This window comes from Triplophysa rosa, linkage group LG1 (assembly GCF_024868665.1).
Source record: "Triplophysa rosa linkage group LG1, Trosa_1v2, whole genome shotgun sequence".
Lineage (NCBI taxonomy): Eukaryota > Metazoa > Chordata > Actinopteri > Cypriniformes > Nemacheilidae > Triplophysa > Triplophysa rosa.
This window is the reverse complement of record NC_079890.1, coordinates 31,837,258-31,851,041: the sequence shown is the minus strand read 5'-3', so window position 1 is coordinate 31,851,041 and position 13,784 is coordinate 31,837,258. Positions and strand designations below refer to the sequence as shown.

The window sequence follows — 13,784 nt, the reverse complement described above, 5'->3', positions numbered from 1 at the left end:
TGAGCCCAAATGTAAAATTTCTATATTCAAATTTCAAAACAATTCTTTAAATCATCATTTATCACATTTTGGTAGGAAATGTCGAAGTTTCCCGTTTCGTAATGCTAAAAACACAAACCATTATATTATATTGCCCAACACTTCGCAAAAAAGTAAGCATTAAAAAGGTGCAGCTGTGTGCAGCTGTGCAGTTGAGCTTGGATGGCTGGGTTAAACACCTAAATTCATGTCGTCCACTTTGAGCATAAATGAGCAAACATCTGTACTGCACAAAATTGGAATGTTAAAGCTACCTTATGTGCTCCCATTAATTTATTATATAATTATATTGCTTTATATATTCATTAAATGTTACATAATTTGAAAAGCTATATCATTTGGCATTATAATTAGAACGCATGTGTAGGCTAATGGTAAAACATATTCAGAAGGTTTCCCAGTTATTCTTTTAATGATTTTTGTCTCAGTTAACAGCCGCAAGCTCAAGTCAGGATACGGCTGTTCATTTGTGATATTTTTACTTTTGTAAAATAATATAATTTTAATGAAATATAATGTAATAATGTAAAATAATAAAAAATAAAGTGTTCTCCATTAATAAGTGCCCCGACATAAATACATTTAGAGCAAAATTAATATTTTCATTGCGCCAAAATCCCTCCAAAAAATGTATCAGCGGGCCTCGACTGCAAGCATGCGATGCTAATCAAAATATATCAAGTGGTGTTTGTAGAGTGCACTTGTTTAATTACACATCTATAAAACACATTTTAATCATTTGTGGAAATAAGTAGACCTGCAGCCTGTTTTAAAGTGATTCCTGCGCGAGAACCATGACCCCCAGTGGAGCTCAGTGACCTCACCGCGGTGTTCAACTTTTAGTCATTCGAACGCATGTTCCAAAAAACACGTCATCTTAGAATGATATATCTAATTCGATAATGTCAATTTACCTTAAATAATAACTGTTATTTGTCAATTTGTAGAGACATGACTTGAGTTTTTTTCTGACGTTTTGCGATATATTATTAATCCGTTACTGTGAGATTAATATTTTTATATTTTTATGACCACAGCGTTCCCGCAGATTATTTAGTTAAATTAATTATGACGTGAAGCCCACGCAATGTATAAAAACTGACAACGTTTTTGACTAAACTTTTTCACATTTCTATAACACGCAGCCATCACATGTCATAGTGAAGTATTTATATTGACATTATTAGTCATAATAGTTACACCAAGCAATATCCTCACAAATTATAGGATACACTGTTATTGTGTTTAGAGTTAGGTCTAACGTTACATCTAATAAAGCAACAAATAGCGCTTTACCATATTATGGGAGTCATGGTGTGGTGAGTAGGCCCGTTCCGCTTAACTGCATAAATAGCTCGCCGTGATCGTATAGTGGTTAGTACTCTGCGTTGTGGCCGCAGCAACCCCGGTTCGAATCCGGGTCACGGCAAAAGAACTGGTTTAAAGAGCAGTGAGTTTTATGCTTTTTCTTGATTCAATGTGACATTTAAAAAAACTGGAAAAGCTTCAGGTTCTTTGAAAGCTTTTTTATACTTTTAAAAATACTCCCATGTAAATGAGCTCTACATGTACTTGAATGAATGAATGAATCGTATAAAATTAAGCACGATAAAACTGCTGTGACTGAAAATGTAGTCGGCTTGATCGTATAAAAACAATGACATCACTTTGGTGAACAGGATTTTCAGTACCCCACATGACAGATATGTGTAGTATGGGTAGACAGAGCAGTGCAGTTTTGTTTTCAGTCCACGAGGATGCGGTAGTGGACTGTCTGGCGTGAACTTGCGGTGCGTCGTGATCGCAGTTTGTACTCTGTACATTGTTAGTACCCATAACGTGTAAGCATTACATATTTCAAAGTCACACGTATTTCAATTATTCATACTGAATAAATACATAACTTTAGTGACGTTATACATTTCCAAACAGCTTTTTACATAGACTACTTTGTTTCAATTAATATGGTTTAAAAAGATTCAAATAGAACCATATAATCTCTCCTATATCTATTTGAATGTTTAGGTTCTTTTAAAAAAGGCTTCTAAAGGCTTCTTCCTACAGTTTCAATATAAAGACAACATATCATCTAACCACCTAAGCACCAGAGGGCAGCAAACTACAACGTATAGCGAAACCTCTGCCTTTAATAGATAATTAAATACTTTACTATATCAATATGAGACTACAGTATATTTATAGTATTTATTGTTGTTGCTTTAGTGCTTTACTGTGATGACAGAGATTACTGAAGGCACACAGTGCAATGTTATTCAATAGAATGATTTTTTTATAAATTCATATATTTACTATCAAACTCATCAAATTGCTTTGTTTGTTTCACTTCATTGTAGTGATATTTAAAGGTGGAAGTTGGAACCAATAAAGCTGTAAACATGCATTTATGTGTCTTTTGTAAGAACATGTGACTTTGTTTTATGGTTTTTCCCCAAGTCATCCCTCTTTGTCCTGTCATCCAACCTAGTAAAAAAAATCCTCTTGCATTCACACGAGCAAAAACACAATCAAACACATGTAGCGGGAGCTCTTCTGCACCTGTTGGCAACCATAAAGGCCCTCCTTGTTCTAACCACAAACCCGCCATCAAGAAAAAGAGCAACAACGAGACACACGCTCAAATAAACAAGGAGAAAGCTTATAGTAAACATGGAATCCTGCCAAAACCACTGTGTCCAATTCACACACACACACACATGCATGGCCAATCCTTCAGCTACGAGAAAGAAGCAGCAGGCCCCCACAGAAGAGCCAGGCAAAACTGCTGTGTACTTGCTTTCTCTCTCTATGTGCGTCTGTCTTTCTCCACCCTTCAATAGGTCTTGATTGACAGGACAAGCATGCACCTATGTCGCATGAAATGCGCATCCCTGCAGGCTTTTGTCTGGTCACTGAACACATGTTCCTGTAACAATGTGCATCTTCATTAGCCACAACGGTGGAAGCATCACGGTCTAACTTTTGATCTTTGATTTGAACTAAACAGGGGGTTTCATTCACTTAAAACAGGTGGAATTTAGTATCATAACACTTTTAAAGGGTTTTTGAATTATTAATATGCGCACTTCAAAAAGACTTTAACACTATAAAACATGCATTATATTTTTTGCTCCTTGTATTCAGCCAGGAGTATCCATTGTGCTCTACAGGAAGATTTCAGTTGCTGATACATATGCATTAAATCGTTATTTTTACCAGCGGAGGACAAGTGAACAGATCATTGGGGTCTATTTTCCCACTCTCATAGACATACACCACACGCTGCATCCGCAAAGCCACCGGTATTGTAAACACCCCCACACATCCCTCATATAACACTTCACCCATCCGGCAGGAGGTACTACAGAAGCATTCGGACCCTCATGGTCAGACTGCATAACAGTATCAACACCAAGCTATCTGACAGACCGGCCACAACGACACAGACACACATATTGCATTTCCATGTTGGGATTTTCTATAGACATCATGATTTTACTGTACAAACTATACTGTATATTCCCTTAACCTCACACAAACACATTTTCAAATTTAGTTCGATTTATAAGATGTTTTCCTCATAGGGACCAAAAAATGTCCCCACAAGGTCAAAGATGACCGGTATTTTAGGGGGATACAGTCCCCACACTGTATGGATTACTAGGACCAGGAGGATTAAGTTCTTAGTCAATATAATAATTTAAATGTGTACAGTTAAATGTATGTCTTTTGTTGTCTTACATAGCATACTGGTCCTAGTATGTTGTAAGGAATGTTGTTTTGCTTCATTTTGTACAAGCTGTATATGGTTGAACTGAGAATAAAGCTTATCTGATTCTTACTAGATGTATATTTTAAATAAGTGTATTTTTTTACCCAAAAGCTTCTGTTTCAAATGTAAATGATATTAAAAGTTCTATGCTGCTTTTGTGTCACAGTAGCGGTGTAAAGACTGGCATAAAATTATTAAACCCTTTTATCTGTAGTTGTGGTGACTTTATGCATGTTGGGTACATGATGTACAGTATGTAAGTGAATGTGCATGGCATTAAAACTTTGTTGAAGTAAACACCATATTGTTAGATAATTACAGTTAGTTAGCAGTATAGGACTAATGCTACAGGTAAACAATATAAACCAATTCTAAATTGAGCAATCAAAATTCTTAAATTATCATACATTTATCAATGTTCTCAATAAAGAGGACACTCCAATCTAAAAATAGTTATTTGTGCACTAACATCAGTTCCTACTTGCATTGCTAAAAGTGAACAGATTGTGTTGACACATGCTATGCAGCACTTCTTACCTTGATGCTTCCCCGTTTTCTCTTTTTCTTTCTCTTCTTTCTCAACGTCCCCTCATCGACCCCCCCAACCCTGTTTAGAACAAAGAGGCTTTATGTTCTCTAATTGCCCAAAGCAGATCTTTGTCAGGCATGGCTACACATCGCTGTAGCAGTTAAAGAACGCTGTTCCATCATTTTCTTCAAAATGGTCTCCATCTGATCTCTAGAAGATACGTTAATTGATCCGTCAACATATTTTGTTTTTCATTGGGTTTTGAAATTGCTCACTCTGTGAACATGCGCTGAATGTGTATAATACTTGTTTCCAAAGGAAAGTTAAAACACAGTTACTTATACTTAAGTGAGTACATCCATGTTGTGGGTAATATTTTCTTATCCTTTACTGATTTGTAAATGGCTTTTTAGCCATTATATAATAAACATGTGATCCAATTGGTCTTCTGCTGAGTGACAGATGAATTCATGGCAAAGTAATGGGGATTTGGGCCACATTTTTCCTGTCTGTTAAAAGTTGATGACATGGTTACTTGCATTTTATTAGTTGTGTTTAGCGTTGTTTTTTCTGCTATACGACCTTTTCAGTACAGATCTGTGAGCCATTTTGTGGCCACCAGTTGAGAGTCACTGATCTAGACATGCTACACTGACACTATACAGTGCGAGCGGCATCAGAGAGGGGGAAGTTGAGATTGATCCCTCTGATAAGGATCAAGCGAACCCGAGGTGTGCCCAACAACCGGAATAATTAACACTGTGATTACGGAGAGAGTGTAGCTTGCAGACGAACAATACCGTTTACTTATAAGATCAGCTAGAGGATTTGAGTCTAGACCAAGTGCACCAAGGTGACCCATCTGAAACCGCAACGTCACCACTGTCATAATGTCAGGTGGCACTATTCCCATGTTTTGATCAATGCTGGTCATTGTACAGTTTGACCCTAAGAAATAATTCTTATGTCCTTCAGCATTGGAAATGAGAAACTTGGTTTATGCACACACATATGCGTTTAATTAGTAGTCATAATTGACAGAATTATGTAGACCACACCTGACACAAGACGTGCATTCATTAGATTTAACAAGTGCAAGTTCTAAGCAGCTCTTTGTCAAGCCATTATTGACATGTTCCCATCATCAGAACAACATCCCAGAGCCTCCCAGCCCAGTTCTCATTCAAATCAATATCTTTAACGCAGTTTCCTCATTTAGTTCTACCCCTACCGCTAATCATTTTAATTACTGCCTTACTCAACGCTAATGTTATTCACGATTAGTTGGTATTATGCTAATCTTCGACCCACATTCGGCAGGTGCATCATCTGAAGGCCAGATTGCTGGGAGGCTACATGCAGGCTGACATCGGTCTCCCAGCTGCACAAAGCAAGCCAGACAGAGGGACTCTTGCGAAAAAAGAAAGAGACCCTCAATAAACAAAAAAAGGGGGGGCTGCAGTGTGTACCTTAATGAACGACTGTTGGCCACAGGGATTAGCCATAAATGCTACTTTCCTCTCTGTGAAGCCCACGCCAGCATCTGCTGAAACTTCTGATATTTTCTGCGCCAGTTTCTTAGTTTTGGTTTCCCGAGTGGCATTCCAGACTGAACCATGTCTGGACCCCCGTCATTGTTTAGATCATTGTCAAGTCCATCTGCAGGTGAGTTGGTGCCAGATTTGAGATGTTATATGAATTATATGAAATTGTGCACCAGATTTGTTTGTGTAATTAGGAGAAACAAGAACAATGTAAATATTTTCTGTTTTCCACATTTTTGATGGATATTAAATTGGACATAAGGCTGTCAAAATATATTATAAAATATATTCAAGCCAATGGCAGTGTTGAACTCAATTTCATTATTTTAAATAAATTCGAAAGGTAATTGTATATATGAGTAAAGGCTTTAAATATAGACACAAATCTACAAAATATATTAAAAATAAAAAGTTAAATATATCTAAAAAAAATCTGTCACTGCCTTTATATCTAATCATTATCATAAAAATATAATTATCAAAACTTTTGCAACATACATTAGAATTTCAGTATGAGAATAGAAACCACAAATAAACAAGTTAAATAACTCCTGATAACAATCCTCCCGATAATTTAATTAGCTGTATAATAATGAATAATGTCATTTCAAATTAGGTTTGCTTCTTATTAAAGACGTATTATTTCTCAAAGAGTTTCAAAGATTACTTTAAACACTTCTGACCAATTTTAAACAACTTACAATTAAAGAAATACCACAAAAGTGTTATATTGTAAAATATTCGTCCAGGGCAACAAAGGTTTCTAAACAATTTAATCTAAATGAAAGTTCCATAAGAAATAAATCAACTTAAAACAGTGATTAACACTAACAGTAAGCATCTCCATTTATTCCAGTCCTTATGTCATGTGAAAGAAAACAAAATTATAACTCACAAGAGGCTGGCAGGAGAAAAAATGCAAGAGTTTGAGGCGATATTAATATTCATAGTGGAATCAAAACCAGCAGTAGCTTCATTGAAAGCAAAAACTCAAACAAGAGCCTTTTGTCTGCCAGGAGGAAAAATGGACAAACGCAGAGAAAAATGTCAACAAGTGTAGAGGAAGAGCACATCTTGTGTGACAATGTTTATAAGCGGCATTACCGAGTCCAAGGGGCAAGTCACGACCAGAAATACCTGGAGCATGTTGGACGTAAAACATCTGGAATAACAAGATAACACCATTAATGTGCCGTCTTTCTCCTACTGCATTTTTCTGATTTTCTTTAGTCCCTGACTGCAACGACTTTGACGTACTGTCACAATTTCAAAAACACAAGAACTGGGATGGACACCTGAAACGTTTAAGGTACGTTGAACTCAAAACAGTACATGCTGTGTAAGAGAAGGGGGTTTGTGAAAAAACTTGACCTCGTGACACGGAGTCTAACACAGGGTCTTGACCTCACCTGACACCAGTGACATCCCTATCCAACACACGCTTTTGTCAATAACAGCACGTCACAATTAGAAGATTAGGCATAGGATTAGAAAAGCTGAAAAGTATTTAAGACACAAAGGGGAAAATATAAAAAATAAATATACTCTTTAACCTAATGCCACGGAAGGTTTCTGTAAATATCTGTTCTGTAAATCTTTTCAAACAAGGAAATTATAAACATTCGAATAATTGCCCTTCAAAACATTTTCTCTAAGACTTGCACTGAATCGCACTGAAGGAGGAGTTACGTCATTCAAAAACTGGTGGGAAAAAACTTGCACGCAAAAAAAGTTCCAAAAAGCACCAAACTTACCATCCACCAGGTCCTGGCTGACATGTCATAGCATAGCTGCCATTTGATGGAGCTGTCTGCTGTTTTCCCAGCCATTCCCCCGTCAGTAGCTTTCATCAGGAGCAGCTCAGGAGTAGATAACACACTAATCAAGCCTTCATCAGACGCCACTCTCTCAGCCCCATGTAGGCCAATCCTTATCACACTGCATTATGGGAGAAAAGTGCACACACACACACACGCACACGCACTCACAGTCGCTCCAGCTATGACTCCAGCCTCAGTGCTGCCTATAATGACAGGATCAGGATCTGAATCCCTCAAACACACAGACGCACACGCACACGCACACACACACACACACGCACGCACGCACACACACACACACACACACACACACACACACGCACACACACACACAGTGCCCCCCACCTCAGCTAGGGTTTTAATTTTTTAAGCTGTGCAGAACAGGAGCATGGACCTTTCTTGGCACCTTGAGTGGTACAACAAGTGTGCAACCAATGAGGTGCTTTCACGAGAGGATGCTTTTCAAAGTTTATTTGCATTTTCTTCTGGTTTATATCGTTGATTTGTGGTGTTTGGAATTCCCCCTCCAAAGTCATAAATAGACACACACTTTGCTCCCCCTCCCTTGAACGGTCCTCACTCTATGTCTATGAGGGGAGGCTCAAATGGGAATTATATTCCCTAAACAAAGACAGGGGAGTTTCATAGACATGAGAGCCGGGCACGGTTCAGATATCACAGAATAATACACCAAGTGAGAGAGAGAGACAGAGAGAGAGGCGGAACAGGGAAGAGAGAAAAAGACACGCGTAAACACAGACAGGTACACCAGATACGTTCAATTAATAGGTACTAACTTCAACACGGTTTATTGCTTAACTGATTTAGATGAAGCACACGGATTTAAGCATCCAGGTGCTTCTGCGGAACAGATAACACATAAATACAGGTGCTTTGTTATGTCTATGTTTAAGAAAGTGATTTGGATGAATAATTTGATGCCCTGTTTGTTCTATGAATTTAGCTCTCCTGGATTTACCCTTCACATATTTCAGATACGAACGCTTCTTAAGTTGCTTCAATAGTTTAAGCATGTTTTAAACATAAATCATGTTTAAGTGTTAATATGTTGTTGATCAAACTTTTTCTATATAAATTTGTCATGAATTAATCTGAGGTGGACTGTAAATTGCATTAAAGATTTTTATGTCACCAACACATTAGCAGGCAAAGTAACAAATTAATAAAACATGCACTGTAAAACTTTGCTGTAGTTTTTGCAGCATGTTTGCCAGTAACTTAGTGCAGATTTAATAACTACTTAATATACTTTCCAATTAGTACTGTTTTCAATTACTTTAATCAAAATTAAAACACTTCAAACACTGTGCTAATGCCAGCAATGGCATCAGCACAGCAACACTGCAAAAAATGACATTCTTCCTAAGCATTTTTCTCTTGATTTCTGTAAAATTATTTAAAACTTCTTAAATTGCGATACATTTACATAACCTGCTGCGAAATTACAGCAAAGTTTTACAGTGTGAATATAATTTGTATTCTTTAAATTATTCATTTAGAATCAATTTCATCTGTGGACAATGTTTTGTGAAACATTATAAATGATAGTTTTTTATTTTGTGCTTGAGATTGAAAAGAAAAAATTAAAGCAAGTTTAAATTTATAATTTAGAAATGACCTCTTTAAATTTATAACATCTCAGGAGTTCTAAATTATCTTTTTTTCCATTTAAATTAAGTTATAGACAGTTAAGACAGTATATGATTGTCTAGTTTAAGCATCCTGCAACATTGAATGTTAAACCTTGAGATGGTGAAGACAATGAGTGCATTGTTCCAACATCCTTAGATGATAAAAATTGGGGGGATGTGACTGGACGATTTTCTGTTGAGTGTAAAGCAAAATTTGCACTTATAGCATTTATAACTATTAAACCAGCTGAACTGAAATCATGATTAAATTTAAAATTTGAATGATAAATTTGCAAATAGAAAAGTGTGCGAAGGTGTAAAAACTATTCTAACACAAAATGATACAGACCCTTACATTGTTGCATTGCATCTTTGTCTTTAGGTCTCATAAGGTTGTGGAAAACCTTGCTGTGTCCTAGAACTCACAGTAGGTGTATTATTTTGAGCAGCCTACAGTTTACGTTTTTTGGACATCATCAGATGCTGACCTGCACTATTCCATGCAGGTGTGTAGTCCTTTGATACATTAACACTTTAATTTGACGAATAAGGAACTTTAGGGCCCGGTTTCACAGACAAGGCTTAAGGCTAGTCCCAGACTAAAATGAATGTGTGACCTGTCTTAGCTGAATATAAAATGTCTTAAAATATTTCAGTGCCTTTGTTTTGTCTCAAGATGCACACCAGTAATTTATTCTTCTAAGGCATTTTTATAAAAGCGACATAAATATCTTAATTCAACTAAGGCATAGTCCTGGCTTAAGCTAAGCCGTGTCTGTGAAACCGGGCCTAGGTCTTGCAAACTCACCTGATGACTTTATAACATTGCCCATGTTTTTTCTAGCAGATGAAATATTTACTTATATTCATTAATATTTAATTTAACTAATGATACATTTAGTTAAAATCAAATCTTGTTTTAAAATCCATGACAATGTCTGTGTAAAACTATTTAAAAACATACACCCAGTTAATATAGCTGCTGTCCTTCTGAAACCTTGTATCTCCATATTTTGTGACTATTTTGTCATAAATCATTATTATTAGTCACCCCTTTTGGTTGTCACTGGGTTTTTCAAATATCTAACCAATATAAAGTAGTAAAAAGTGCTTGTCCATTTAAAAAGTACCGTGTTTCCTGAAAAACAGCAAATTTGGACATGTTTGGTTTCGGAAGAACAGCAACTATATATTTTTTAATTATGTGTTAATTTTTACCTGAAACTTTATTAGCAAATGCCACATTTATTTAGCATTTTAGCACACAAGACATGTTCTAATTTGTGTTCAGATTACATACTTTCAAAGTATTCTAGCCTTAATAATGACCCACCATATAAAGCTAACATCTGACATACTGGTTATAGCTGCCAAGGATCTCACGTAAAAGCAAAAAGCGACAATCAAACTAAATTCACCCAGCTGTGAGAGCTAACAAGCCTCTAGAAGGCTTTCAAACAGTCAAGCGATCAGAAATTTCCAAGAAAAGTGTGCAAAAAACATTGGCTAGCAATGTAGGTGGCTTGCATTAATAGCGTTAGCACAGCTTTGGCGGTTTAAAGCAATGCAAAGTAGACTTTGGTGACATTAACCAATTATAAGCATTCTCTCACACTGCAAGGCAGACAAATCTAACCATGATCTTATGGATAGTGTGCAGCGACTGATGTACTCATGTCTGAGCATCCCACTCCTTTAGATTTACATTTAATACACATACATGCAAACAAACCGAACAGTGCTCACGCGTTTGACATTTGCAAATTTACGCATCAACCTGACTCTCGGCTGCGAGTAGTGGGGTTTTACGCTCAATGCCAGCTTTGTTCCATGTTTGGGACTCTCTTTGTAACCTATCCAGACCTTTTTCCCTCGGCAGCGCATTCCCAACCTCCACCTCCGCATAGAATGTTCCCGCCCGCAGCTGCTTCCCTCCACGTGAATTGTGGGATTGTGTGAGAACATCTCGCGAGTCACAGCACAGCGCGTCTGGCATTCAGGGACCGTGGTGGCATTTCAGAAGAAGCACGAGCAGAAGAATACCTTGAGTGTTGTTTATCACTTTCTATTCATATCCGAAACCTGTCCCACATTTTCAGAAGAGATTATAATATTGTCCTTCACTTTGGTGTTTCAGGGTCATGACTTGTTTCATCTGGAAGTCATGATGTTTCATCCATTACATCCTTATAATATAAGTGTTACTCATATGACTAAGATGATTCTTTGAATCATTTGTTTGTGTTGACTATCTAACAAATAAAAGTGAACCGAATAAAATAAAAATAACCATGTTATTATCTGTTGCCTGTTGTTCATTATCTGTTTTCCCGAACACATATCTATCAGTTTCTTCTAACTTCCTCAAAACATTCTTTTGACATTTCACTTGAATTTCCCTCATATGGCGGATATTGATTTTGACTCTGTAGATCAATGCAATTTCTTGCCTTTATTGGATTACATTTATACTTTTATGTTTTTAATAAGATTTCTATTCTCTTTCAGTGAAATATCTGTGAAGTCTACATGAAAAATCAATTGGGGAATCAATAATTCGGCAGCATGGAAGTGAACACGGTGGAAATGAATGTGAACACCTGCTACTTTCTAAATACAAAGATCACTGTGTCTATATCTGTTTGGGTACAAAGCAATGTTTTATTAATTCTTACAAGCATTGTAGATACAATAGAAAGTTAACTGCTATTGTATATGTTTTATTGATATCTTTATCAATTCAGGTATGTACAAATTCTCATTACTTCATTAGAATTCTAAAATGTGATTTAATATCACATGGAGCAACATAAATCAAAGCTAAGGGCCATTTAAAGTTTATTCTTGTTACTTAATGTACAAAACGCGGACAGCCTCGGGTTAAAGCTGACCCATATGGGATAGGCAGTCAGGTAATTAAAAAAAAGTCTGTTACTAATTTGTGACTAATAATATCCAGAGATTCTTTTTTAATCCCAGCCTAGCACTGTCCCCAGATATTATAAACCTCCAATTATATCAGAAATAGATAAAGGAATATCACTCCACATATCACTCTCTAGAGAACCTTAATAGATTTGATTAAGATTTATTCCCATAATTCCTTTTTTGTTTAAACAGATGTCCACTCGTGCAACAATAACAGACAATGGAGTAATCCTGGCTAATTGTTTTAAAATGACAAAATCCATTTCCATAATATATTGCAGTGTCTAATTTGCTCTCAAATGACCACCTGTTGTCCCAGAGAAGAAAACAATAAATGACTACTTGAGGACAATGGAGAGGAATCAGGGTGAAGCTACAATGTAAAAGGAGTAGTTTTCTGGGGATGCTTTTGCCCTTAGAACATACAGTATAAAAAAATCTTGCAGTTGTTGGCAATGTTTTAATCACTCAAAATAATTCAAATATAAACCATTGAAATTAATTGTTATTTGCAGTTTAGTTAACCCGCTGGACTACAGTGAAACCAAGGTTGACAAAATGCCAATTTTTGGAATTGATCAGCAGGATATCTTCTTTGGCTCATTTGAACTTCAGCACATTTAAAGGCACAATTCACTAAAAAATGAAAATTCTGTCATCATTTACTTACTCTTGAGTTGTTTCAAACCTGTATAAATTTATTTGGTCTGATGAACACAGAGAAAGATATTTAGAAGAATGCCTTTAACCAAACAGTTCTTGGCCACCATTGACGACCATAATAGGAAAAATGACAATGGCAGTCAAAAGTGCCCCAAAACTGTTTGCTTTCCTACATTCTTCAAAATATCTTGTTTTGTGTTCAAAGGATCAAAGAAATTTATATAGAAATCACTATGGTAGTAAACGGTGGACAAGAACTGTTTGGATTCAAGCATTCTTCCTAACTTCTTTCTCTGTGTTCATCAGAACAAAGAAATTTAAACAGATTTGGAACAACTCGAGGGTGAGGAAATGATGACAGAAGTTAAATTTTTGGGTGAACTGTTTCTTTAATGTAGAGCAGAAGTTAGATAACTAATAATTTTTATAAAAGGACATGGATAAAGGATTTTTATTTTTTCATGTATGAGGCCCTACAGAAGATAAACATGACTAAAAAACAAATAATTTAATTAACAAAATAATACAATTAAAAAAAATTGTCTTATTTCACTAGAGTGAACTCCAAACAAAATGTCCTAAATGTTTGGTCAACCATTTTGAAGACTTGGATACAGCAAAGTATTCTGGGAAATGAAGTGCTATCATTTTCCACCATTTGAAAGTTATTACAATTTTAATGATCTGTTTTATAGAGTATGTTTTTAATAAAAAATAGGCCTATTTATTATAATAAAGCATTGTGTACATAAAGTCCATACAATAATATATGTATGAAATTCATGTTGTAATCATATGTAATATATACTGTAAAGCTTCATTGTTAAATACCTACACCTT

The 13,784-nt window shown here is 36.0% G+C and overlaps 1 protein-coding gene, 1 long non-coding RNA gene and 1 other non-coding gene across 4 annotated transcripts in view; 2 read left to right on the top strand and 1 right to left on the bottom strand.

Annotated features, from left to right (window-relative positions):
- LOC130562677 (nuclear factor 1 B-type-like) overlaps window positions 1-7,842 on the bottom strand; it is an 85,858-nt gene extending 78,016 nt beyond the window's left edge. Inside the window, exon 1 of one of the 2 annotated variants that reach the window (XM_057347879.1) lies at window positions 7,636-7,842. In XM_057347879.1, coding sequence (XP_057203862.1) covers window positions 7,636-7,731 — 96 coding nt within the window. In that variant the 5' untranslated portion in view covers window positions 7,732-7,842. The remainder of the gene's footprint in view (window positions 1-7,635) is intronic. The other variant, XM_057347870.1, reaches the window with a different exon arrangement.
- trnah-gug (transfer RNA histidin (anticodon GUG)) lies at window positions 1,397-1,468 on the top strand. The gene has a single exon. It is a non-coding gene; the product is annotated as a tRNA-His (tRNA).
- Window positions 5,827-12,936, top strand: LOC130562712 (uncharacterized). Its single transcript, XR_008964006.1, has 4 exons — window positions 5,827-6,002; window positions 7,112-7,190; window positions 9,736-9,859; window positions 11,233-12,936. It is a non-coding gene; the product is annotated as an uncharacterized LOC130562712 (long non-coding RNA).
- The last annotated feature ends 848 nt before the right edge of the window (window positions 12,937-13,784 follow it).